The sequence below is a fragment of the Prionailurus viverrinus genome, chromosome B3 (genome assembly GCF_022837055.1).
Source record: "Prionailurus viverrinus isolate Anna chromosome B3, UM_Priviv_1.0, whole genome shotgun sequence".
Classification (NCBI taxonomy): Eukaryota; Metazoa; Chordata; class Mammalia; order Carnivora; family Felidae; genus Prionailurus; species Prionailurus viverrinus.
Window position 1 is genome coordinate 41,375,367 of NC_062566.1, and position 26,808 is coordinate 41,402,174.

At 36.5% G+C, this 26,808-nt stretch overlaps 1 protein-coding gene across 1 annotated transcript in view; it reads left to right on the forward strand.

Annotated features, from left to right (window-relative positions):
• ADAM10 (ADAM metallopeptidase domain 10) overlaps positions 1-26,808 on the forward strand; it is a 137,540-nt gene that overhangs the window by 29,110 nt on the left and 81,622 nt on the right. The window contains exon 2 of the mRNA XM_047862744.1: positions 4,988-5,138. Coding sequence (XP_047718700.1) covers positions 4,988-5,138 — 151 coding nt within the window. The remainder of the gene's footprint in view (positions 1-4,987; positions 5,139-26,808) is intronic.

Genomic DNA, 26,808 nt, shown 5'->3' on the forward strand with positions numbered 1-26,808 from the left:
AGAGCACTGCATAGAGAGAGAATCCCTGAGATTTGCAAAGGGTTCTCCTAGTGTTTGGCAGAGTATTGATCAATGCATACATGTGAAGAAACTGTCTGAGTCCAGGGAAAGAAACAGTGCCTTGTGTTCACATAAGACAGGAAATAGTGCCTGTTCTCACTGGCCAGACTGGGAAAACTCTTAATTTGTGGAACAATGGGGTAGACTACTCAGAAAAGTCTTCCTTCACTAGTTGGGAATAATTAGCCCTACAGTGAGCACTGCTCCAGAACCACCTAACAAATTAAAAATGCAAGACCCAAAAGGATCAAACTGTTTCCAAGTAACTGTACTTTCTCTTACAACAAAGCCTGAGAATATCTATAAAAATACAAAAATTGCTTACCACCCAATAAAGTGAAATTTGTAATGTCTGGGATCCATTTAGTGAAATATTATAAGGCATACATTGAAGCAAGAAAACAATAATCCATAGTGAGAAGAATAAGCAACCAATTGGAACCAACCTGGAAGTGACACAGGTGTTAGAATTAACAGACAAGAGCATTAAAAGAGTTATTACTGTATTTCATGTAAGTAGAGACATAGAAAATATTAAACACAAATCTAACTTATAGAGATGAAAAGTATACTGTTTTCAATGGGAAGTACACTGGATGACATTAACAGCAGATTAGACATTGCAGAATATTAGTGAACTAGAAGACATAGCAGTAGAAACAATTCAAAATAAAAAGAGATAAAAGAATTTTTAATGAATATGAAAAACCACTAGTGGACTGTGGGAAGGGTTTGAATGACCTGATATACTTTTAATTGGAATCCTTCTGGAGAAGGATGGAGAGAGTTCAACAACAACACAACAACAACAAAACTGGAAGAAATAATGGTTGAAAAAGTGTCCAGCCACAGATCCAAGAAGTTCACTGTTACAAAGCTCAAGAAATATGGAGAAACCAAAGCACATGGTAATCAAATTATTCAAAGCCAGTGGTAAAGAGGAGAATCTTAAAAACAAACTAGGGAGGGTAAAGACACATTATATTCAGAGGCGAAGATGAGGATGACAGATTTCTTGTCAGAAGGAATACAATTGAAAAGATGGTGGAGCAACATCTTAAAAGTATTTAAAGAAAAATATATGAACCTGTCAGCCTATAATTCTATGCTTCATGGAAATATCTTTCAAAAATGAAGACAAAATAAAGACTTCAGACATACAAAAGCTGGAAGAGTTTTTCACCAGCAGAATAAATATTAGAGGAAGTCATCCAGAAGGAAAATGATACTAGATGGAAATATGGATTCACATAAAGGAATAAAGAACCCTGAAAATGATGATTAAAGGAGATTTTTTTTCTTGTTATTTAAACCTCCTTAAACGATAATTATTTCAGGACACTTGAATGGCACAGTCATTTAAGCATCTGACTTTGGCTCGGGTCATGATCTCATGGTTGATGGGTTTGAGCTCCCTGTTGGACTCTGTGCTGACAGCTTGGAGCCTGGAGCCTGTTTCATATTTTGTGTCTTCCTTTTTATCTCCCCTTCCCCTGCTAGCACTCTGTCTCTCACTGTTTCCAAAAATTTAATAAAATAATTATTTCAACCCAAACAACAACAATATATTGTGGGGTTTATAATATATATATAAGTAAAATATACAATGACAGTAACCTAAAGGCCAGAAGGAGAGAAATGGAAGTATATTAATGTTAGGTTCTTACACCTGACATGTTATAATATCACTTGAAGGTAGGCAGGGATAAGTTAATGAGGTGTACTATAAACCTTAAAGCAACTACTGAAATAGCCAAAGAGTTTTGCTAATAAGCCAATGAAGAGATAATGAAATCATAAAAAATAGTACAAAAGAAAGAAAAAGGAACAAAGTGCAGATGAGTCAAATAGAAATAACATTGATAGACTTAAATCTACCCATATTAGTAACTTTTATTTTTTTATTTTTTTAAATTATTTTTTCAACGTTTTTAATTTATTTTTGGGACAGAGAGAGACAGAGCATGAACGGGGGAGGGGCAGAGAGAGAGGGAGACACAGAATCGGAAACAGGCTCCAGGCTCCGAGCCATCAGCCCAGAGCCCGACGCGGGGCTCGAACTCACGGACCGTGAGATCGTGACCTGGCTGAAGTCGGATGCTTAACCGACTGCGCCACCCAGGCACCCCAGTAACTTTTATTTTTAAAAAATTTAATGTTTTTATTTATATTTGAGAGAGAGGTACAGAGTACGAGTGGGAAAGGGGCAGAGAGGGAGGCACAGAATCAGAAGCAGGCTTCTGTTTCTGAGCTGTCAGCACAGAGCCTGACATGGGCCTTGAACTCAAGAACGGTGAGATCATGACCTGAGCTGAAGTCAGTGCTTAACCAGGTGAGCCACCCAGGTGCCCCATTAGTAACTACTTTAAATGTAAATGATCTAGACATCCTAATTAAAAGGCAGAGATTATCAGATTGGATAAAAAGCAAGACCCAAGGGGCGCCTGGCCGGCTCACTTGGTAGAACATGTAACTCTTGGTTTCAGGGTTGTGAGTTCAAGCCCTATGTTGGGCATAGAGATCACTTAAAAAAAGCAAGACCCAATTATATGCTGCTTATGACAACTTCACTTTAAATATCAAAATACAGATAGGTTAAAGTAAAGGATGGAAAAAGATACACTATGTTAGTCCAAAAAAAAAAAAAAAAGATAGTGGCCATTTTAATATCAAAGTGGATTTTAGGACATAGACTATTGCAAAGAATAAAGAAGATCATTTGTTTTTGTTTTTTAATTTTTAATGTTTATTTGTTTTTGAGAGAGACAGAGAGACAGAGCATGAGCAGGGGGAGGGGCAGAGAGAGAGGGAGACACAGAATTTGAAACAGACTCCAGGCTCTGAGCTGTCAGCATAGAGCCGGATGCAGGGCTCAAACTCACAAACCGTGAGATATGATCTGAGCCGAAGTCGGACGCTTAACCGACTGAGCCACCCAGGTGCCCTGAAGATCATTTGTTAATGATAAAGGATGAATTGATCCAAAAGGCATGATAATCATGAACATTTATGCATGTAATAACAGAGCTTCAAAAATCAACAAAGCAAACAGTTGCAGGGGAAAAACAGAAGATCACAATCACAGACAGATTTCAGTGCCCCTCTCTTGATAATAGAACAGGTAGGTAGAAAAATCAGTAAGGATATAAAAGACTTGAACAATCCCATCAACCAGTTTGACCTGGTTGAAATTTATAGAATACTCAAGAAGAGCAGAGATTGACATTTCTGGAACACTCACCATTAACAGCAGAATACACATTCTTTTCAAGTGCACATGAAATATTGTAAATATCATATTCTGGGTCATAAAATAACTGTATTTAAAAGTATTGATATACAAAGCATGTTTTCTGGCTGTAGTGGGGTGTATTAGAAGTCAATAGCAAAAAGATAATTGAGAAAATCCTTAGTATTCGAAAATAACAGACTTATAAATAGTACATGGATCAAAATGGAAATTAGAAAGTATCCTGAATAGAATAAAATGGTAACAGCATAACAGAATCTGTGGGATGCTGCTAAAGCTGTATTAAGGGTACATTTATAGTACTAAACATCTGGATTAGAGAAGAAGCAAAGTCTTAAATCAGTGGCATTACCTTATGCAACAAAAAAGAAGAGTAGTTAAACTCAAAGTAAGCATTAAATAAATAATGAAGACCAAAGGGGAAATCAATAAATAGAAAGCAAAGATAATTAGGGAAAATCAAAGGAAATAAAAGTTTTTTTTTTTAATATAAATAAAATCAATAAATCTCTAGCTATCCTGATCAGGAATGAAAGAGACAAGATATAGATTACCAATATCAGGAATGAGAGAGGTAATATCACTACAGATTCAAAAAGATGTAAAAACATAATAAGGGAATTTTGGACAATTTTATTTCCATAACTTAAACATCTTAGGTGAAATGGACAAATTCTTGCAAAACTCATTTAAGAAGTAGATAATGTGAATAGCTCTTTATATATGAAATTGAAATTATAGTTAATAACCTTTTCACAAAGAGAAGTCTAGGCCAGGATGGCTTTACTGCTGAATTCTGCCAAACATTTAAAGAGGTACAAATACCAGTGCTATATGAATGTGTCCACAAAGTTGAAAAAGAGGTAATATTTTCCAACTCCTCTTTTACTCTGATATCAAAACTTGGCAAAGATAGTACAAAAAATAGAAAACTTCAGACCAGTGTCTCTCATGAACACAGATAACAAAGATTCTAAACAAAGTTATATTAGCAAGTCAAATCCCACAATATTGTAAAACATAGTACATTGTAACCAAGTGGGGTTTATTTTCAGTAATGCAGGTTGGTTTAATATTAGAAAATCAGTCAATTTGGGGGGCACCTGAATGGCTCATTCCGCTAAGGGTCCGACTTCGGTTCAGGTCATGGTCTCACGGTTCTTGAGTTCGAGCCCTGCACTGGACTCTGTGCTGAGAGCTCAGAGCCTGGAACCTGCTTCAGATTCTGTGTCTCCCTCTCTCTCTGCCCCTCCCCAACTCACACTCTATCCTCAAAAATAAATAAACATTAAAAAAAATTTTAAAAAAATCAGTCAACTTTGTCACGTTAATAAGCTAAAAAAATCCATGGAATCAACTTACTAGGTGTAGAAAGAGCAGGTGACAGGTCAGCATCTGTCCCTGATAGTTTTTATCTACAAAGTATTAATAAAAAACTTAACCTAACCTGATAAAAGACATCAAAGACAAACTTGTGGCTAACTTTCAAACTTTTGTGTATGGTTGAAATTCCCATTACAATAAATTTTTAGAAAAATGTATGTGAAAATAAAGTACTAACATTAGTGAGACAGTTGTTTCATACATATTTATAGATATTTGAATAATCATGGAATCGTATTAGGACTAGAATGGACCTTCATTATGATACTAATTCAAACTGTTTATTTTTTATAGGTCAATATGGAAATCCTTTAAATAAATACATTAGACATTATGAAGGATTATCTTATGATGTGGATTCATTACACCAAAAACACCAGCGTGCCAAAAGAGCGATTTCACACGAGGACCAGTTTTTACGTCTAAATTTCCATGCCCATGGAAGGTGAGTAAACTTATTGCTGTGTCTGAAGTTTTCTTATATTTAGTCTGGTTAGAAGAAGAAATTTATATCATTAATTTTCCTTCTCTAATAGAAAGGTCCTCATTCTAGTCTAGAATTTGGTATATATACTAAAAAAAAAATGTTTTCTTGTAAAATGGATTGCCCTTTTTATATTAAGGCAACAGTCAAATTTAAATGTTTTTAAAATTTGAAGCCAATCTTCTGTTGTATATTTAGTAGAGGATATATCTTTAAAGAAGAGTCTTGATTTCCCACTACTTTTTATGTATTTTATGGGTCAATAGATCTGTCTTCTGGTGCCAACAGTGAAGGTAGCTGGTTTTATGTCATTGATACATTTAATTTCTCATTAACTCAATTTTATTAACTCTAAAATGACAGTTTGTAGACAGATCACCTACTGTACTGCTCATTTCTCAGACAGAATTGTTAAGGGATAAAGAACAGGGAGCCAGAGGAGAAAGGCAGAAATCACATTTGTTTAGTGCCTGGGGTGTCCCAGGTGCATATATGCTTTATATGCATTTTCTTTTTTAATCTTCTCAAAACCCAAAGTAAATATCTATTTATATCTGAGGAAACTAAGGCTCAGAGAAGTTAAATTATTTCTTTAAAGTTACACAGCATAGGGGCGCCTGAGTGTCTCAGTCAGTTGAGCGTCGCATCAGCTCAGGTCATGATCTCGCTGTTCGTGAGTTCGAGCCCCATGTTGGGCTCTGTGCTGACAGCTCAGAGCCTGGAGCCTGCTTCAGATTTTGTGTCTCCCTCTCTATCTACCTCTCCCCCACTCACAGTCTGTCTCTCTCTGTCTCTTAAAAATGAATGAACGTTAAAAAAAAAAAAAATTTAGGGGCGCCTGGGTGGCGCAGTCGGTTAAGCGTCCGACTTCAGCCAGGTCACGATCTCGCGGTCCGTGAGTTCGAGCCCCGCGTCGGGCTCTGGGCTGATGGCTCAGAGCCTGGAGCCTGTTTCTGATTCTGTGTCTCCCTCTCTCTCTGCCCCTCCCCCGTTCATGCTCTGTCTCTCTCTGTCCCCAAAAAAATAAATAAACGTTAAAAAAAAAATTAAAAAAAAAAATTTAAAGTTACACAGCATAGATTTGAGCCACACCTGACTGACTCAGACCTTGTACTTTTTTCTTTCTGTTGTTTAAGGGGACATAGATACAAAATCTTGGAATATTGTCTATTAGACTTTGTCTTGCTTGCTGTAATTGGTAAATCTGTTCCTTTTGTGTTTTTCCTATTGATACAACCCTGATTTATTGTTCACCTCCTAATAGGTTTCCCAGTTTCCTTTCCATTTATCATTAAAGCTATCCTATGGACTGCTACAAGATGACTGTTCCTTAAATGCTTACTTTTTCATGTCAGCTTATTTTTCTAAAGTCCTCAATTAATGATTGTAAGCCACATTTCTTAACTTGGCTTTCACGATTCTCTGTAAATTAATTCTAGTCTGTTTTTGTAAACTTTGTTCCGTTTCCCAATATGTGTCTTTTTCACCCAGAATGATCATCTGGTTGCTGAATATACCATGAGCAGTTTGTTTTCTGAGTCATTTATCTTAAATCTTGATCATCTTTTAATGTACAGTTCAAGTTCTACTTCTTTAAAAATTTACCTACATCTTCCTCAGAACTTTTAAATTGCTCATCTGTACCACTGGTATCTGATTTGTTCTGTCTTCCTTTTTATGAGTATATTTGTTTATTTTTCTGTAACTTTTTTGTTCCTCACAGGGAGGCATCCTGGCTACTGTTTAGTAATGTTTATTTTTTGTACTTATGCTTAAGTACAGATGTACAGATGCTTGGGGCACCTGGGTGGCTTGGTCGGTTAAGCGTCCGACTTTGGCTCAGGTCCTGATCTCACCGCTTGTGAGTTCAAGCCCCGCTTCGGGCTCTGTGCTGATAGCTCAGAGCCTGGAGCCTGTTTGGGATTCTGTGTCTCCCTCTCTCTCTGATCCTCCCACGTTCACGCTCTGTCTCTCTCTGTCTCAAAAATAAATAAATGTTAAAAAAAAATTAAAAGTGTGATCAGATGTACAGATGCTTAAGAAAGATATTAATGGATGAATAATTATTTTTAAACAGATATAAAATTATTAATTACTAATCATATAATAAATACTATGTAACTTAAAGTGTTTTGCACATGTAAATAAATATTAAATTAACTTATTTTCCATATTAAAATGTAATGATCATTGTAGAAAAAAGTACTTTTTAAAAAAAAATTTTTTTTTTTCAAAGTTTATTTATTTTTGGGACAGAGAGAGACAGAGCATGAACGGGGGAGGGGCAGAGAGAGAGGGAGACACAGAATCGGAAACAGGCTCCAGGCTCTGAGCCATCAGCCCAGAGCCTGACGTGGGGCTCGAACTCGCAGACCGCGAGATCATGACCTGGCTGAAGTCAGACGCTTAACCAACTGTGCCACCCAGACGCCCCGAAAAAAGTACTTTTAAGTTATAAAATCTCTTGCTTTGATTTGAAGGAGGTAAGAAGATACATTTAGGGTCTTTTTTTTAAGGTAAGAATATTACTGACAGCAATTTATGTAAATTTTTATGACCCTTAACTTCAGATATTTTTTAATTACCCATTCTTTATCAGTATCGTGAAATAATAGCAATCTTTCAGCCTTCCTAAGTTTTTAGTGACCACCCCAAAATAAATTTAATATTATATTCCAAATACAGTGTAACTACCGAAAGGAAAAGTCGAGATTCTAGCTGCTTTTGGTTTGGATACCACATTTCTATTACATCATTAGATTTTTATTTGATCTATGACATAATTCATGTTGAGCTTGTGGCAAAGCTAAATTCCTAGCTCTCCCCCACTCCTCCTTTTTTGCTGTGTTTATGCATGTGTGAGAGCGAGCGAGCATGTGAGTGCATGCTGTTTAGTCATGCATAAACTTATTTATTGACTGCTAGTTAAAAGTTACCTAGTTTAGGCTGTGGGTGGTAGAAACACAAATCAAACATAGATCTAACAGGGGCTGTAAGATGTGTGCAAGTCATTTCATAGGAGGAAAATGTGATATGGTGCCTTATAGATAAAATACTATAGATATTCAAATGATACAAATGAGACCTGAAGCTCTCAACAAAGGGCCTGCAGCCAGGAGATCTCATGCTGTGTATAAGTGGTCATCTTAAGTACTTTTAACAGAAATCTGTTTAATCAACCATATATATATATATATATATATACACACACATACTACTTTTTCTAGAGTAGATCCAAATTGAGGTATTGTATTTTACTCTTTCAATTATCATACTTGTATGTTGATGCTGTCTCAATTTGTGCCCTAAAATGTGGTCATTTTAATTATGTTGTAACATACATTAGTTAAAAATGTGATGATCTGATCGTTTTATTTCTCTCTTTCCTTGCAAAGGTCTATGAAATGACCTGGGTGGTATAGTTATAGATTTCCTGCTAAGTCTCTCCCCCTCCACCATATACAAAAAGTTAGTTTTGGTACTCTACGACCCCCTTAAACAGGACTTGTATTGATACACAAATTATGGGTTATTTGGTTAATAACAATTTATAATACAAATGAGAAGTGATTATGATAAAATAGTGTGTTGATTAGAAGACCCAGTTTTGTTTTGAATATGGTTTTGGGGTGACTTTGGGCTATACCTAGTAGTCCAGTCTGTAAAATGTGTGCTGCTCTTGTGCATTGTGGCTAGACCTGTTATCTATTTTTCCATCTTTTAAAACATAATCAAGTAGAGTTTGTTTCTTCTGATTATATGGTTCAGTTTAATCCCGTAGAATCACATTGCTGTGATTTAAAAATTACAGAATATAATAAATACTGTGTAGTTAACTTAGAAAAGAGGAAAATGCCAGAAAAGGGTTCTGCTTAGATGACTTGCATCTCTGAGTACTAGCACAGTCTGTGTGTGTGTGTGTGTGTGTGTGTGTGTGTGTGTATTAAAGTCATTCTTTGTGTTGTTTGTTTTATGCTTAAGTGCATGAGCAAACTTTTTTCAACCTGGCTTCCAAGTTTCCTAAATCAGAAAGGGTGTATCACATACCAGATTTACAGATATTAACGTTAAATGAAGAAATGTTGAGATTTTTTAAGCCTGAAGTCCATTCTTAGGAATTCCGTGAATGGCACACCTGGGTGCCTCAGTCATTTAAGCCTCTGACTCTTGACTTTGGCTCGAGTTATGATCTCATGGTTTGTGGTTTCAAGCCCTGTGTTGAGCTCTGCGCTGACAGTGCAGAGCCTGCTTGGGATTCTCTCTGTCCCTCTCTGTCTGCCCGTCTCCTGCTTGCATGTGCATGCTCTCTCTCAAAATAAATAAATAAACTTAAAAAAAAAGAATTCCATGAAAAACTAGTGCTCTTGAAATAAAGTTTGAAGTTGTTTGAAAATATGGAATGCCTGGGTGGCTCAGTCATTTAAGTATCCGACTCTTAATCTTAGCTCAGGTTCGTTCGTTCTTTCTTCCTTCCTTCCTTTCTTTCTTTCTTTCTTTCTTTCTTCCTTTCTTTTTTTGTTTTTAACTTGTTTTATTTTTTAAAATTTACATCTAAATTAGTTAGCATATAGTGCAATAATGATTTCAGGAGTAGATTCCTTAGTGCCCCTTGCCCATTTAGCCCATCCCCCCTCCCACACCCCCTCTAGCAACCCTCAGTTTGTTCTCCATATTTATGAGTCTTTTCTGTTTTGTCCTCCTCCCTGTTTTTATATTATTTTTGTTTCCCTTCCCTTATGTTCATCTGTTTTGTCTCAAAGTCCTCATATGAGTGAAGTCATATGATTTTTGTCTTTCTCTGACTGACTAATTTCACTTAGCATAATACCCTCCAGTTCCATCCACATAGTTGCAAATGGCAAGATTTCATTCTTTTTGATGGCTGAGTAATACTCCATTGTGTGTACATGTATATATACATATATATATATATGTATATATATATATACACATACACACACACACACACACACACACACACACACACACACACACACCACTGCTTCTTTATCCATTCATCCATCAGTGGACATTTGGACTCTTTCCATACTTTGGCTATTGTCGATAGGGCTGCTGTAAACATGGGGGTGCATGTGTCCTTTTGAAATAGCACACCTATATCCTGTGGATAAATGCCTAATAGTGCAATTGCTGGGTCGTAGGGTAGTTCTGTTGTTAGTTTTTTGACGAACCTCCATACTGTTTTCCAGAGTGGCTTCACCGGCTTGCATTCCCACTTTCTTTTTTTTTAAGTTTATTTATTTACTTGAAAGAGAAAGCACGAGTCAGGGAGGGGCAGAGAGAGAGAAATCCCAACCAAGCCCTGTGCTGTTGTCACAGAACCTGATGTTGGGCTCGAACCCACAAACTGTGAGATCATGATCTGTGCCAAAGTCAGATGCTTACTTAACTAAGCCACCCAGGCGACCCTCAACTCAGGTCTTGATCATTTCAGGGTCATGAGTTCAAGCCCTGCATTGGGCTCTATGCTGGGCATGGAGCCTACTTTAAACAAAAAAAAAAAAGCAAAATTTTGAAGGTGGCTGGGTGACTGGCAAAGCCTGTGTGGTTTGGTTGAGGGTCTGACTCTTGATTTCGGCTCAGGTCATGATCTTGTGGTCCTAAGATTGAGCACCATGCCGGGCTTCATGTTGACTGAGCATGGAGCCTGCTTGAGATTCTTTTTCTCTCTTTCCCTCTGCCCCTCTCCCCCACTCACACACACATACTCTCTCTCTCGCTAAAGTACAAATAAAATAAAAAGTCATGTGAGCATGTGGACAGTGCTATAGGAAAGATTGTAAAGGAAATCTAAGTATTTTGAAACATACTTCTGTAATATTGATTAGAGTATTAAAATATTTTGATAATAGATGCTAGGGTAAAAGATACCTCTTAGCTTTGCTTAGAAATTAGGAATCAGTTTTCTCAATTTCAGAAATTGCTTTACTTGGATAAATTCTGATAAATGGGATGCCTGAGTGATATGTACCCAGAGCATTGCTTCTTCCTCTAAGCTCGCTTATCAATAAGTATATCAATTACAGCATTTATTACATTTTATTATAACTTTGTTTACATCCATATATCCTTTGTTCCTGCAAACTTCAAGGGCAAAGCCTGAGTTATATTCACCTTTTTTCTATAGGTGTTGGTCATTTAAGTTATACTGAATGAGTGAATGAATGAATGAAACATTATGAAGGTAGTACAACATTTACAAGCATAAAATGCTGACAGGGAGATATGTAACTAATATTTATGTTAAGAGTTTAATCAGAAAAAGTAAAGTAAAATAAGTATCAGCTGCTTATGTGTACTTAATTTTTTGAAATATTGAAAGTACTTTTTAAAAATTTTATTTTAGAGAGAGAAACAGTGCAAGCAGGGAGACAGACAAAGGGGAGAGAGAAAATCTTAAGCAGGCTCCATACTCAGTGTGGAGCCCAACGTGGGGCTTGATCCCATTTGACCTGAGCCAAAATGAAGAGATGCTCAACCAACTGAGCCACCCAGGTGCCCCTGCATCTTGAATTTGATGGATAATAAAGTACGCTAAGATATTAGAAATCTATTTTCAGCTTAAATATTGTGTAGCCTAAAATATCTCATCCTTTTAAGCAGTTGTTTCTAATCGGTAAGTGGTAGGCAGATTTATTATATTGTGGGATGCAGGATTTTTAAAATACTTGTGGAAGATATGTTTTTTGTCAGGCCTCATGTTCGTGTGAAAGCATGTGATGTGCCAGGGACTGTCTTTGTTATTCCCTTTCCTTATTCTTCTTTGATACTAGGAAACGACATGTTGTATCCTACCATCCCTGGCTTCATTTGTCTTGTGTTTTATTTTTTTTTTTAATTTTTTTTTTCAACGTTTATTTATTTTTGGGACAGAGAGAGACAGAGCATGAACAGGGGAGGGGCAGAGAGAGAGGGAGACACAGAATCGGAAACAGGCTCCAGGCTCTGAGCCATCAGCCCAGAGCCCGACGCGGGGCTCGAACTCACAGACCGCGAGATCCTGACCTGGCTGAAGTCGGACGCTTAACCGACTGCGCCACCCAGGCGCCCCTGTCTTGTGTTTTAGGCTTGTACATTACCAATGTATTGCAGTTTCATTAGGAATTTTGCTTATGTGACTTATGTGACTTTAATAAAATGTATATTTTATATTGTTCAAGTTTGGGTTTTATGTAATTACTGAAATATTATTATAGTCCTATATTGGTATAGATGAAAATTTAGGAAAAATAATTATCTCTTGGACTTATCCAAGAGTATTAGTATGGCCTGAGAAAAACTCACTGCAAGATTATTTAGTAGTTATTTTTAGTATAGCTCACAGTGAGATTCTAATGTGAACTAATATTTTTAAATTTATGCCTTTTGTTACAACTGTCATTAAAGAGAAGCATAAGGGATCATTCCACTATTCCTTTTTTGTTTTTAAAGTTTATTTATTTATTTTGAGAGAGAGAGAGTGTGAGCAGGGTAGGGGCAGAGAGAGAGAGGGAGAGAAGAATCCTGAGCAGGCTACGCAGAGCCTGTTGTGGGGCTCAAACTGATGAACCGTGAGATCATGACCTGAGCTGAAACCAAGAGTTGGATGCTCAACCGAGCCACCCAGGTACCCCAACTACTATTCCTATTTCTTAATAGAATTTCTATAAATTTTCTGAAATACTGCTTCATAGTGGTATTTAAAAAAAATAAGTTGAAAGAATATCTGAGAACTCCGATATAATACAGTTGATCTTTTTGGTAGGAAGTATGTGTATATTGTTATATTGAATCATGTTTTTTTTCTTGTTGTGTGTATATATTTTTGAGCCATTTCCTGCTTTGTATCTTATTTTCCAAATTATAGGCAGGTGTCTTTATTTTCTGGTCTTCTCACCACTTTGCTAACTTTATTGCCTTTCATAGATTTGATGGTTTAAATCCACCAACTTTACATTTGAGTGGAACATCACTTAGTAAAGAAACTTGTGATTTTATAGGAAGGATAATAAATATATTGAAACAGTCATAAACTAGGTAGAGAAAGGAGTATTGTGATCATTCAGAGACTGAGTGGAGTTCTCTTCTAAGTTAATGTGGGTTATCTAGAGATTTCTTATGAGCCTCGGTTCTCTCAGTAAAACCTTGAATTTTAGATGTGATAATGTTTCAGCCCTTTCCTGCTTTAAAATTCTATATATTAGTAACACTCAAGTAACTAAATTAAAAATAAAAACATGTAAGTTATTTTTTGTGCCGTTGTGTTTAATTATTTGGGTACATAATAAATCAAAAATTGTTTTTATCTAATATGTGATTTGTATATAATGTAAAAAGATACTGGATTTTTTTTTAAGGGCTGTAAAATGTTTTGGAAAACTCACAAGTTTCCTTTTTTTCTGATTGTGACAACATAATTCTTCCTATAGCCTTAGTAATATGTTCACAAACTGTTTAAAACAAATGGTCAGACATTTGACATTTTCTTTTGCAGTTTGCAACATAAATTCTCCCTACTCCTAAAATATGAGGGTATCAAGAATAAAGCCTAAGTAATCTGTAAAAGATATAAATATTCCTTTCTATGGATCCTGACTAGATTTGGGTTATTAGTCTGGGCGTGTCTGTATTTTATCTTCGTCATAGCATTAGTGGGGTAGCAGAAAGCTCGGATAGGACACTTTTAACTCTGTAGACAAACAAGCATACTTTGAGAAGCAGAAGTAAGAATCCAGGGAGCACAAACAGAACAGATGCCAGAACAATAAAAAAAAAAAACAGAATAAATTTAAATTGTGTATAAATGCTATTATTGTGCTTGAGGAAAAACTAAATTTTGAAAAATACTGACTTGGCAATGAAATATTTCCCAGCAAAATTTGAGCAAGGTTGAGCAAAAATTTGTAAAGGAAAAGGCTATTTATGTAATACCCACTTTATGTCAGGTGAAGTGCTCTTTAGCATATATCATTAAACTATATTTCATACTGCTTTTTGTTTTAGTCATGGATTTTCTAGCAGGTCACATTCTTTATTCTTGCCTGTTTTCTTTTTATATGGAAATTAAAAGCCTAACAAATATGTTTTTTAAAAAAAAATCTGAAGGTGGGGTACCTGGGTGGCTCTGTCAGTTAAACGTCCAGCTCTTGATCTTGGCCAGGTCATGATCTCACAGTTTGTGAGTTGGAACCCCGTGTTGGGCTCTGTGCTGACAGCACAGAGCAGAGCCTGCTTGGGATTCTTGTCTCTTCCTCTCTGTGCCCCTCCCCCTACTCGCTTGTTCGGCTGCTCTCAAAATAAATAAATAAAACTTAAAAAAAAATCTGAAGGGACCCTGGCTATTTGAATTACTTCCTGAATCATAAGAAAAAACAAGAGCTTATTGTGCTCATGTTAATTTTGTATTTAAAAAGCTAAATTGAGAGCTGATGATTGCTCTGAGTTTAGCTTCTTAGACATTTCAACATGAAATATCATTTTTATTTTACATGTTTTTAAGCACTTACTAGGCTTTATGTGGAAGAGATGGAATGAGAGAATGAAAAGGAAATGAAAGAGTTTAAAAACATGTTTCGGGGGAACCAGGTTGGCTCAGTTGGTAGAGCATGCGACTCAATCTCAGTGTTGTGAGTTCAAGCCCCCATTGGGTGTGGAGCCTATTTAGAATAGAATGGAATGGAATGGAAGGGAATGGAATGGAATAGACTAGACTAGACTAGAATTGAATTTGCTAAAACAAAAGTGCTTTGGGACGCCTGGGTGGCTCAGTCGGTTAAGTGGCCAACTTCTGCTCAGGTAGTGATCTCGTGGTTTCTGGGTTCGGGCCTCGCATCAGACTCTGTGCTTATAGCCCAGAACCTGGAGCCTGATTTGGATTCTCTGTCTCCCCCTCTCTCTGCCGCTCCCCGTCTCACACTCTGTCTCTGAAAAGTAAATAAACATTAAAAAAAAAAATTTATGGAAAAGTGCTTTTTTGACTCTAATTCTTTTAATACATCATTACCTCTAAAAGTTCATCAAAAACAGGTTTGTATCTGATCTATATTTAATGTCACAGTTCCTAGAGTTGGTTATCTTAGTAAATGTCAGAAGTTAAGTATATTTTAGTAGTAGAAAAACCCATCTATCACTTTCCTCAGATGTAAATTATATTTCATTCTAAAATATTGCATGTGCAGTTGGGTTTTATATAAGTATTTCAGCTTAGTTTTAATTTAGATTCATAGCCCTTCTTGTTTTTTTTTTTTTTTTTCTTCAAGTGATTAAGCCCCATGTAAGTTGTTGTGCTGTTTCTTACAAGTGTAGCAAGGATTTTTTACGACTAAAGGTTATTTATTTTTAAATGTTTATTTATTTATTTAGAGAGACAGAGTTAGAGATCATGCACACATGAGTGGGGGAAGGGCAGAGAGAGAGAGGGAGAGACAGAATCCCTAGCAGGCCCTGCTGTCAGTGGGGAGCCCAATGTGGAGCTCAATCCCAAGAACAAAGAGATCATGACCTGAGCCAAAATCAAGTATTGGATTCTTAACTGACTGAGCCACCCAGGCACCTATAAAGGTTATTTAAGTGTTTATCCTGTTTCATTATACTTGAAAATTTTTTACGTAACTGTTGAATGGATATGTTTAGTTTATTGGTGTTAACGCTTGTTTGGATTGTGTTATTAAGCATCAGTGAAATCTTATAGTTGTGTGATACTTTTAAACTGGTAACTGTGTTTAAAAATTCTTTGGTAATTACATGTATAGTTTCTTTTTGAAAAGCTTCTGAATACTTGCTTTCCTCATTTGCTTGTATCATACATATCTTTTCTAACTTCTTCAAGTCTTTGCTTCTCTGGGTTGACAGATATTGTTAATACTTGTACATAGGGATAAAATCAAGTTGTTCTTTTGTGTGTGTCTCTGAAACCTTACATTATAACTGCTTCGAACTCCTTCTAAAACAGTCTGTACCGGGAGAATAATGCTGAACCAACGAATCAAATATAGACAAAAAGTCTAGCGTATTTAGAATTTTGGATATGTTGGTGTGGGACAAATAGTCTTGTTATGGAATTTTGATCGCTGGATTCAGTGAACAGATATATTGTGTATTTTGTTGTTGTTTAAGTTTATTTGAGCTACAAGAGATGTTTCTGTAGTTTTAATATGCTATAATTTACTAAGTGCACTTTCATATTTTTTTTTTTAATTTTTTTTTTCAACGTTTATTTATTTTTGGGACAGAGAGAGACAGAGCATGAACGGGGGAGGGGCAGAGAGAGAGGGAGACACAGAATCGGAAACAGGCTCCAGGCTCTGAGCCATCAGCCCAGAGCCTGACGCGGGGCTCGAACTCACGGACCGCGAGATGGTGACCTGGCTGAAGTCGGACGCTTAACCGACTGCGCCACCCAGGCGCCCCAGTGCACTTTCATATTTTAAGCACCTTATGTATTCCAGGCACTTTAATGGTTGCTGGTAATAGAGTAACTGAATAAGACAGGTCCTTGCTGATGAGGAGTTTATGAATTCATGAGATGGGCAGGTGTTGGATTAGGAATGACAGCTGTGATAAATGCTAAGAACGGAATGTTCAGAAGATTGCTGTGGTAACATTGGGAGATGCCATCTTGTCTGGAGGTCAGGGAAGGCCACTCTTAGGAGATGGCATTTAAATTGATCCTGGAAGGATGACAGAAGAGGAATTGGTTAGCCAAAGAAAGGGAAGATGTGTTCTAGACAGAGGAAACAGCATGTGCAAAGATACTGAGATGAGAAGTGGCATGTTTATGGAATTGAAGGCATTTCGTATGACTTGTGCTTAAAATGTGAAGGAGAATGGTTCCAGATGAGGCTGCAGATGTACGTAAGAGCCAGATCTTTTGAGAGTTTATGTAAGTTACGGTGACAAGTTTTTTACCTAGCTGTGGAAGGTTTTTAATGATAACTAAGTGTATAAGGTTTAAAAGTTCAGTTTGGCTGTGAATGAAGAATAGTTTGGAAGAGAGTTAAACTCAACGCATTGAGGCTATCTAGGAGGCTGTTGCACTGTCCCCATGGGAGGTGGTAGCCTGGATTAAGGTGGTATTAGTGGTGATGAAGGAGAGTCAGTAGATTTAGGAGATATTTTAAAGGGAGGGGTGCATAGGTGGCTCATTTGGTTATGCGTGTGACTCTTGGTTTCTGCTTAGGTCATGATCTCACGGTTTCGTGAGTTTGAGCCCTGCTTCAGGGTCTGTGTTGACAGCAGGGAGCTTGCTTGGGATTCTCTCTCTCGCCCTCTCTCTGATCCTCCTTCACTAGTGCTGTCTCTGTCTCTCTCAAAATGAATAAATAAACTTAGAAAAAAGGTAGAATTTATTGGACTTGGTAGTGAGGTATAAAAGAAGGAGTCAAAGATGACTTTTGTGGTTTGAGCAACTAAAAGGCTACTGGGTCTACTTACTGAGATAGGGAATACTGGAACAGCTATAAATTTGAGGAGAAATCGTAAGTTCAGTTTTGGACATGTTTTGTGAAATTCATGAGGAGGGCCTAGGAGAGAACTGCCAAATGCCAACATTTTAAGTTTAGGTAGAGGAGGGAATGCAAAAACTGATGAGTGGTAAGAAAAGTAGAAGAAAGCCTGGGAGTGTGGTATCCTGGAAGCCAAGGGAAATGGTGTTTCAAGTAGGAGAGTGGTCAGTTGCTGCTTTTTGTTTTTGTTATGCTGCATATTAGCAATATTCTTAATCTGTGTTACTTTTTGAATTTCTTTAGTTTTATTGATCTTGCTGGATCTAATTGCACATGGTAGTCTAGGTTTGGATACATCATAGTCCCATATAAATAGGGTAATAAAGTAACTTCTTTTTTGGTTTGAGTTTGTAATGATTCATGATTAATAGCCAATGTATCTTTCGGCATTTTGGTTATAAGAGCATATTAGGCCAATATCTCTGAGTAGCCATCTCTACTAATTCTGTGGTGGTTGATTATAAGGACCCAGTTATCTTTTGAGTATAGCAAAAGATATTTTGGTTAATTTTTATTAAATTAATTTTTATAGCAATTTTTATTAAATGTGTGAAGTGCAAACATGTTAAGTAACTTAATAAATTGTTCATTTGTGTGTATCTCTGAAATCTTAAAATTGTAATCACTCTGTATTAGTTAGGTTCCCAAACTGTCATTTCTGGGAGAATAATCCTGAACCAACAAACCATGTATGAACATGAAGTCTAGCATATCAAGAATCTTAGAAATGATGGAATGGACAAATAGTTCTGTTACGAGCAGCATTCATTGTTTTTTGTTTCTGATTTTGGTCCGTAGTAAAACTGTTCTGACCATATACGTGACTCCCAAAATATTTTTATGTGTCAGTTTCACAAATAGCTTACGCCCACTTGTCAGACTTAGTGAGCCTTTGACATTTTTTATTTTGAGAGCCTGTAGAGGTCACTTTGTCCATTGTAATATTAGATGATGTTTTTGAGACATGGTCATTAAACTTCACTTCTATGTATTTAAAGTCCTCAAATAGGAGATTTTACCTGTGCTTTCTGTGAACATTTAAGAATCTGCTTCTTTAAAATCTTTGCTATCTTATGCTGTTTTTTCTTTTCTCGTTTTTACCAACTATAAATGTAAGATGGTGGTGGTATCTTCTTCCTAAGTTCTCATCACTTCATCATCAACCAGTTATTCATAGTTTATTAGTATTAGGCCTAGAATAGAAGTTCTTATCATTGTTTTCTTTTTCTTCTGGAAGTTGAGATGATCAGCAAAGCAAATCAGAAAGCTGTCAAATGTTTTGCTGTAGCAAAGCAGCAGTATCTCTGCTTCATCAGAAACTTTATTTTAAGTGGGAGGAAGACTTAGGATAAGAAGTGCATGTAGTACTCATATCTCCAGAGGTAAGGAAACCTGAGCTACTTGAATAGCTACAGTTGGATGAGTGGAGCCTGGGAGTAGCTTGGAGGAGGGGTTTGGATCCTCAGGCCTCCCTGGATCTGGATAGTTAACAGTGGCAGGAAAATTTGGACAGGAGTGGAATAATTGAGGAGCATAAGGAAGAGATAATGGTAGGTTTTATCTTTAAAAAAGAGATCTGAAACACTGAGAATGAATGCAGAAGGGCATGTTTCCTTTCCATCCCTTAGTTCTCCCAAAAGGGAATAGGGAATATTGTAGTATGAAGGGATATAATCATAGAGATGTTTTAGACTGTTTCCCACATAATGAATAATGTGCTAGCTGCCCAGACAAGTCTTCATTAATTCAGGAAGGTTTTGGAGTCCCTTCTCTGAACCAGATTCTATTTTCCTACCTTATCTTCTGCTCTCCTCCCCTATTTTTTTTAAACTGTTTGTTTCTTTGTTTATTTATTTATTTATGAAGTAAAATTGATGCATAACATCATGTAAGTTTTAGGTATACAACATTATTATTCGGTATTTTCATATTCTAGAAGTAATAAACATCCATTTTGTTATCATCTATCACTGTACGGTTGAGCCCTTTTACCCATTTCGCCCATCTCCCAACCCCCTTCTCCTCTGGTAACTACCAGTCTGTTCTCTGTATCTGTGAGTTTGTTTTTGTTTTGTTTTGCTTTGTGTTTTAGATTCCACATATAAGTGAAATCATATGGTACTTGTCTTTCTCTGTTTGACTCATTTCACTTAGCACAGTACTGTCAAGTTCCATCCATGCATGTTGTCGCAGATGGCAAGCTTTTCTTCTTTTTTATGGCCAAGTATCGTATTCCATTGCATGCATGCATATATGTGTATGTATATACACATACACACACCGTTCATTCATCACTGGACACTTAGGTTGTTTCCATATCTTGGTTATCATAAATAATACTTCAGTGAACATGGGGTGCGTATGTCTTTTTGAATTGTTTTTGTATTCATCAGATAAATACACAGAAATTGAATAGTTGGATCATATTTTTAATTTTTTGAGGAATCTCCATACTGTTTTTCATAGTGACTGCATCAGTTTACATTGCTACCAGCAGTGCATAATAGTTCCCTTTCTCCACATCCTCTCCAACACTTTTCTATTTCTTGCTTTTTTGATAATAGACATTCTAACAGGTGTGAAGTGGTAGGTCATTGTGGTTTTGATTTGTAATTCCCTGATAATTAGTGATGCTGAACATTTTTTCATGTGCCTATTGGCCATCTGTATGTCTTCTTTGGAAAAGTATTCAGGTCCACTGCTCATTTTTTAATCAGGTTGTTTTGTTGTTGTTTAGTTGTATGAGGTCTTTATATATATTATATGTAAACCTTCTGTTGGATATATGATTTACAAATATTTTTTCTCATTCAGTAGTTTGCCTTTTTGTTTTATTTATTTATTTATTTATTTATTTATTTATTTATTTATGCTCTGCCAGAGTTTTTTTAGTTTGATGTAGTCTCATTTATTTTTGTTTCCCTTGCCTTTAGAGTCAGATCCAAAACAAATATTGCTAAGGCCAATATCAAGAAACTTAACCACCTGTGTTTTCTTCTAGGAATTTTATATTTTTAGTTCTTACACTCAAGTCTCCAGTCCATTTTGAGTTATTTTTTGTGTCTGGCTTAAGGAAATGATCCAGTTTCATTCTTTGCATGTAGATGTCCAATTTTCCTAGCACTTTTTATTGAAGAGACTGTTCTTTCCTCATTTTATGTTCTTGGCTCTTTTGTGTCAATTAACTGACCATATATGTGTGGGCTTATTTTTGAGCTTTGTATTCTGTTTCATTGATCTGTGTCTCTTTTTATGCGAGTACCATACCGTTTTGATTACTATACCTTTGTAACAGTTTGAAGTCAGGGAGTGCGATACCTCCAATTTCTGTTCTTTCTCAAGATAGCTTTGGCTGCTTGGTATCTTTTATGATTCCTTATTTGTTCTGGCTCTGTGAAAAATGGCATTGAGATTTTTGATAGGTATTGCTTAGAATCTGTAGATTTCTTTGGATAATATGGACATTTTAACAGTTAATTCTTCTAATTCATGATTATGGAGTATCTTTGCATTTATTTGTGTCTTCTTTTATCAGTATCTTGTAGTTTTCAGTGTACAAGTCTTTCACCTCCTTGGTTAAATTTATTCCTAAATATTTTATTCTTTTTGGTGCTATTGTAAATGGGATTGTTTTCTTTATTTTAGAGGGGAGAGAGGGATAGAGACTGTGTGAGCAGGGGAGATGGGCAGTGGAGAGAGAATCTCAAATAGGTTCCACGCTGAGCCCACATAGGACTTGATCCCACAGCCCTGGGATCATGACCTGAGCTGAAATCAAGAGTCAGATGCTCCACTGACTGAGCCACCCAGATGTCCCAATGGGATTGTTTTCTTAATTTCTCTTTGATTTATTAGCACACAGAAATGCAACAGATTTTTGTATATTGATTTTGTATCCTGCAACTTAACTCATTTTTTTTAGTTCTCATAGTTTTTGGTGGCATCTTAAGTGTTTTCTATATACAGTATCATGTCATTTGCAAAGAGTGACAGTTTTACTTCTTCCTTTTCAATTTGGATTCTTTTTGTTTTTTTTTTCTTTTTCTTTTTCTTTCTCTGTTTCTTTCTTTTTTTTTTTTTTTTGTCTGATAGCTGAAGCTAAGACTTTCAGTACCATTTTGAATAAAAGTGGTGAGAGTAGACATCCTTGTCTTGATTTTAGGAAAAGCTTTCAGTTTTATTTATTCATTTTTTAAGTATATATTTCATTTTTGAGAGAGAGAGAGAGAGAGAGAGAGCGAGCGAGCAGTGGAGGGGCAGACAGAGAGGGAGACACAGAATCTGAAGTAGGCTCCAGGCTCCAAGCTGTCAGCACAGAGCCCAACGTGGGGCCCAAACTCACCAACCGTGAGATCATTACCTGAGCCCAAATCAGACTCAGCTTTCTTTTCACTGAGTATGATGTTAGCTGAATTTATCAAACTTGGCTTTCACTATATTTCCTCTATATTTCACTACATTTCCTCTATACCCATTTCATTGAGTTTTTATTATAAATGGATGTTGAATTTTGTTAAATGCTTTTTCTGCATCTATTGAGGTGACCATATGATTTTTATCCTTCATTTTTTTGATGTGGTGTTTCACGTTGACTAATTTCCTTGTGTTGATCCAGCCTTACATTCCTGGAATAAATCTCACCTGATCATAGTGTATGATCCTTTATTTTTATTTATTTTTTTAAAGGTTATTTATTTTTGAGATAGTGAAAGTAGGGGAGGAGCAGAGAGAGAGAGAGAGAGAGAGAGAGAGAAAATCCGAAGCAGGCTCTGCACCATAAGTACAAAGTCCAGTGTGGGGCTTGAACTCACGAACTGTGAGATCATGATGTGAGCTGAAACCTGGAGTTCGATTCTTAATCAACTGGGCCACCCAGGCGCTCCAATGTGTGATCCTTTAAATGTATTGTTGAATTCGTTTGCTAATACTCTATTGAGGATTTTTGCATCTATATCTATCAAGGTTGTTGGCCTGTAATTTTTCTTTTCTTTTTTTTTTTTTTTTTGGTAGTCTTGTCTGGTTTTGTTGTCAGGGCAGTGCTGGCCTTGTAAAGTGAGTTTGGAAGTATTTCTTCCTTTTATACTTTTTGGGAAGAGTTTGAGAAGGATAGGTATTAAATCTTCTTTGAATGTTTGATAGAATTCACCAGTGAATCTGTCTGGTCCTAGAGGTTTTTGATTACTGATTTAGTCTCTTTGCTAGTATTTGATATATTCAGATTTTCTATTTCTTTATGGTTTAGTCTTGGAAGATTGTATGTTTTAGGAATTTATCCATTTTTTCGTAGGTTGTGCAATTTACTGGTATATAATTGTGTGTAGTATTCTCTTATGATCCTTTGTATTTTTGTAGTATCAGTTGTAACTTCTTTTTCATTTCTAATTTTATTTATTTGAACCCTCTTTTTTTTCTTGGTAAGTGCAGCTAAAGGTTTGTTTGCCTTTTCAAAGAATCAGTTGTTTGTTTCACTGAACTTCTGGATTATCTTTTTATTGCCTATTTCATTGATTTCTGTTTTGATCTTTATTATTTCTTTCCTTCTGCTAACTTTGAGGTTGGTTTGTTGTTCTTTATTTCCTTTAAGTTTCTCCTTTTTACCACTGTAGCCCCAGTGATTTTTCTCTAGCACACAGTGCATGCCTTTGTGCTTGTAGTTCCTTTGCCTGAAACCCTTCCCTACCTCTCCTGCATAACCACGTAGCTCTTGCTCCTTCACTTCATTCAAGTCTCTGCTCAAATGTTATGTATTCAGAGACCTTTACTAGCATCTTTTTTTTTATTTTAAGATTTTATTTTTAAGTAAACTCTGTTCTCAACGTGGGGTTGGAACCTACAACCCTGAGATCAAGAGTTGCATGCTCTACCAACTGAGCCAGCAGGCACCCCTTCCTAGCACCTTTTGTAAAATAACATCCTTCTTTCCTCTTACTGTTCTGTCCTTTTTTTCTTATTTGTTTTTCCTCATAGCACTTGTCACTACAAGACCTTCTTTCTTTCCTCCCGTGCTACCTTCCTTCCTGCTCACTAACCATGTGTAAACTATCATGTATTCTGTGAATTGTGTTGTTCATACCTGTATCTCCCACCTTAGCACTGTGCTTGTCCTAGTAAGTGCTCAGTAAATAATTACAGAATGAGAGAATAGCATCAAGAATCAAGTTCATGATACTGATCACTTTCTTTGTATGTATACTGCGAGTCTTGATCCCTTTCTTTTAATGCCCTTCCATTGACATATTTTTCTTTTAGGCATAACAATACCACCGATTACACCTTTTTTTTTTTTTTTTTTTGTAATGTTTATTTATTTATTTTGAGGGGGTTGGTGGAGAGAGACGGAAAGAGAAAATTCCAAGCAGGCTTCACGCTTAAAGCACAGAGCCCAACACGGGCTTGATCTCATGACTGCGAGATCATACCAAGAGTTGGGACACTCAGCTGACTGAGCCACACAGGCATCCCTGATTACGCTTTTTAAGTCAGTCTTTCACTAGGAAAATGTTCTGTATTTTGCCATTTTGGAGCTCGCTTATATATCCTACGCATGGATTGGTATCTTGATATGGTAGAAAGATCATTGGTTGATTAATTAAAGAATTTGGTTCAGATTCAAGCTCTAATTTTATTTGTGTGGTCTAGGTCAAATCAGCCTTATCTGATTTGTGAAATTAATAAATTTAGGTGATTTTTATGATTTTACATGTTTGATTTATATTAAATATCTGATATTGCAAGTTTGGTTCCAGACCACTGCAGTAAAGTGAATATTGCAGTGAAACAAATCAAATGAATTTTTTGGTTTCCAAGTGCATATAAAAGTTATGTTAACACTACTCTGTAGTCTGTTCAGTGTGCAGTAGAATTGTCTAAAAAAACATATACATATCTTCAGTAAAAAATACTTTATTGCTAAGAAATACTAAATGCATCAGTATGAGCTTTCAGTAAGTTGTAATCACTAATCACAGATCACTATAACAAATACAATAATAATGAAAAAGTTAGAAATAATTGTGAGGATTACCAAAATGTGACACAGAGATATAAAGTGAGCAAAAACTGTTGGAAAAATAGCACCAGTAGACATGTTAGATGCAGGGTTGCTACAGACCCTCAGTTAGTAAAAAACACAATATTTGCAAAACATAATAAAGTGAAGCACAATAAACGAGGTATGCCTGGGGACACCTGGCTGACCCGGTTGATAGAGCATACGACTCTTGATCTAGGGTTTGTGAGTTCAGGCCCTACGTTGGGTGTAGAGATTGCTTAAAAATGAAATCTTAAAAAAAATGAGGTATGCCTGTATATAGTAGTTTTGCTTGTCAGTTATTTGGTTGAAGTAGTTACATAAAGTCAGAAAGGGTTTACAGAACACTTTTTATCCTCTCCAGTAGATAAATTTACTTATTTTAAAATAATGTAAAATACATGTAGTCTTGTGTTCTGTAATCTTGCCATTATGGTAGATTGCCTCTTCTTTATATGGAAAAGACTTACATTACTGATCTATATATATTTGTCTTCTTACAAAGAAGCTTATTTATTTTTGCGTATTTAATGTAATTTATCTACCTCAGGATCAACAGATAAGCCTGAAACTATGTCTTTCAGACTGTATAGCCCTAGAATTTCTGGGGTGGTTGCCTCAGGTACTGCCCAGTGGGGTGCCCGTGGGCTGACTATGCCCTTTCCCCTTCTACCAATCTGTTCTATTTTATTCCTTTAAAAAAAAAAATTATAGGGGCGCCTGGGTGGCGCAGTCGGTTAAGTGTCCGACTTCAGCCAGGTCACGATCTTGCGGTCCGCGAGTTCGAGCCCCGCGTCGGGCTCTGGGCTGATGGCTCAGAGCCTGGAGCCTGTTTCCGATTCTGTGTCTCCCTCTCTCTCTGTGTCTCCCTCTCTCTCTGCCCCTCCCCCGTTCATGCTCTGTCTCTCTCTGTCCCAAAAATAAATAAACGTTGAAAAAAATTAAAAAAAAATTATACACACACACACACACACACTATATATATATATATATATATATATGTGTATATATATATATATATATACATATAAGATAAATATATATGCCTTTATATATATATGCTTTTTAAAGGACTTTTGAAAAAAGGATTTTTATATTGGCATTTTAAAGATCATTTGAAAAAAGGACTTCTCTATTTCAAAAAGTGCACTAGTGGAAGTAAACTGGATATATGACTCATAGTGATATATTAACATTGGGAACTTATGGAGACTCTTTCAAGGATCTTTATTAAGACTAAAGTGAATGTTGGGGCACCTGAGTGTCTCAATTGGTTGGTTAAGCATCTGACTCTTGATTTTGGCTCAGGTCATGATCTCATGATTTGTGGCATTGAGCCCTGTGTCAGGTTCTGCATTGACAGCATGGAGCCTCCTTGGGATTCTCTCTCTCCCTCTCTCTCTGCCCTTTCCCTGCTTGTGCGCTCACTTGCTCTCTCTCTCAATAAACATTAAAAAAAAAAAAAGAATAAAGTGAATGTTAAGAGATAAAGATCATGGGGCACATGGGTGGCTCAGTCACTTAAGTGTCTGACTCTTGATTTTGGCTCAGGTCATGATTTCATGATTTGTGAGATTGAGCCTCACATCAGGCTCTGGGCTGATAGTGAGGAGCCTGCTTGGGCTTCTCTCTCCCTCTCTCTTTAACCCCTCCCTCACGCTTGAGTGCACATGCTCTCTTTTGTGCATGTGTGTGCTCTCCCTCCTTCTCAAAATAAATAAAAAAAATAAACAACAACAACAAAAAGAGATACAACCAGAGATATCAGGGATGTCTTATTAGGAAGTATAGTTTTATTTCTAGGAGTCATTGAGCCAGGTCTACCATAGGTCTGTTTTCACTGAGACATGATAGACCTCTATTCATGATGAGAGTCCTGGTCCCTGGGACTGTTGGATTACACATACTTTTTTTTTTTTTTTAAAGTCTATTTATTTACTGAGAGAGAGAAAGTGGGAGCAGGGGAGGGACAGAGAAAGAGCTAGAGAGGGGAGAGAGAATCCCAAGCAGGCTCCACGCTGTCAGTGCAGAGCCCAACCCAGGACTCAGTCCCTCAAACCATGAGATCATGACCTGAACACCAAGAGTGTGACACTTA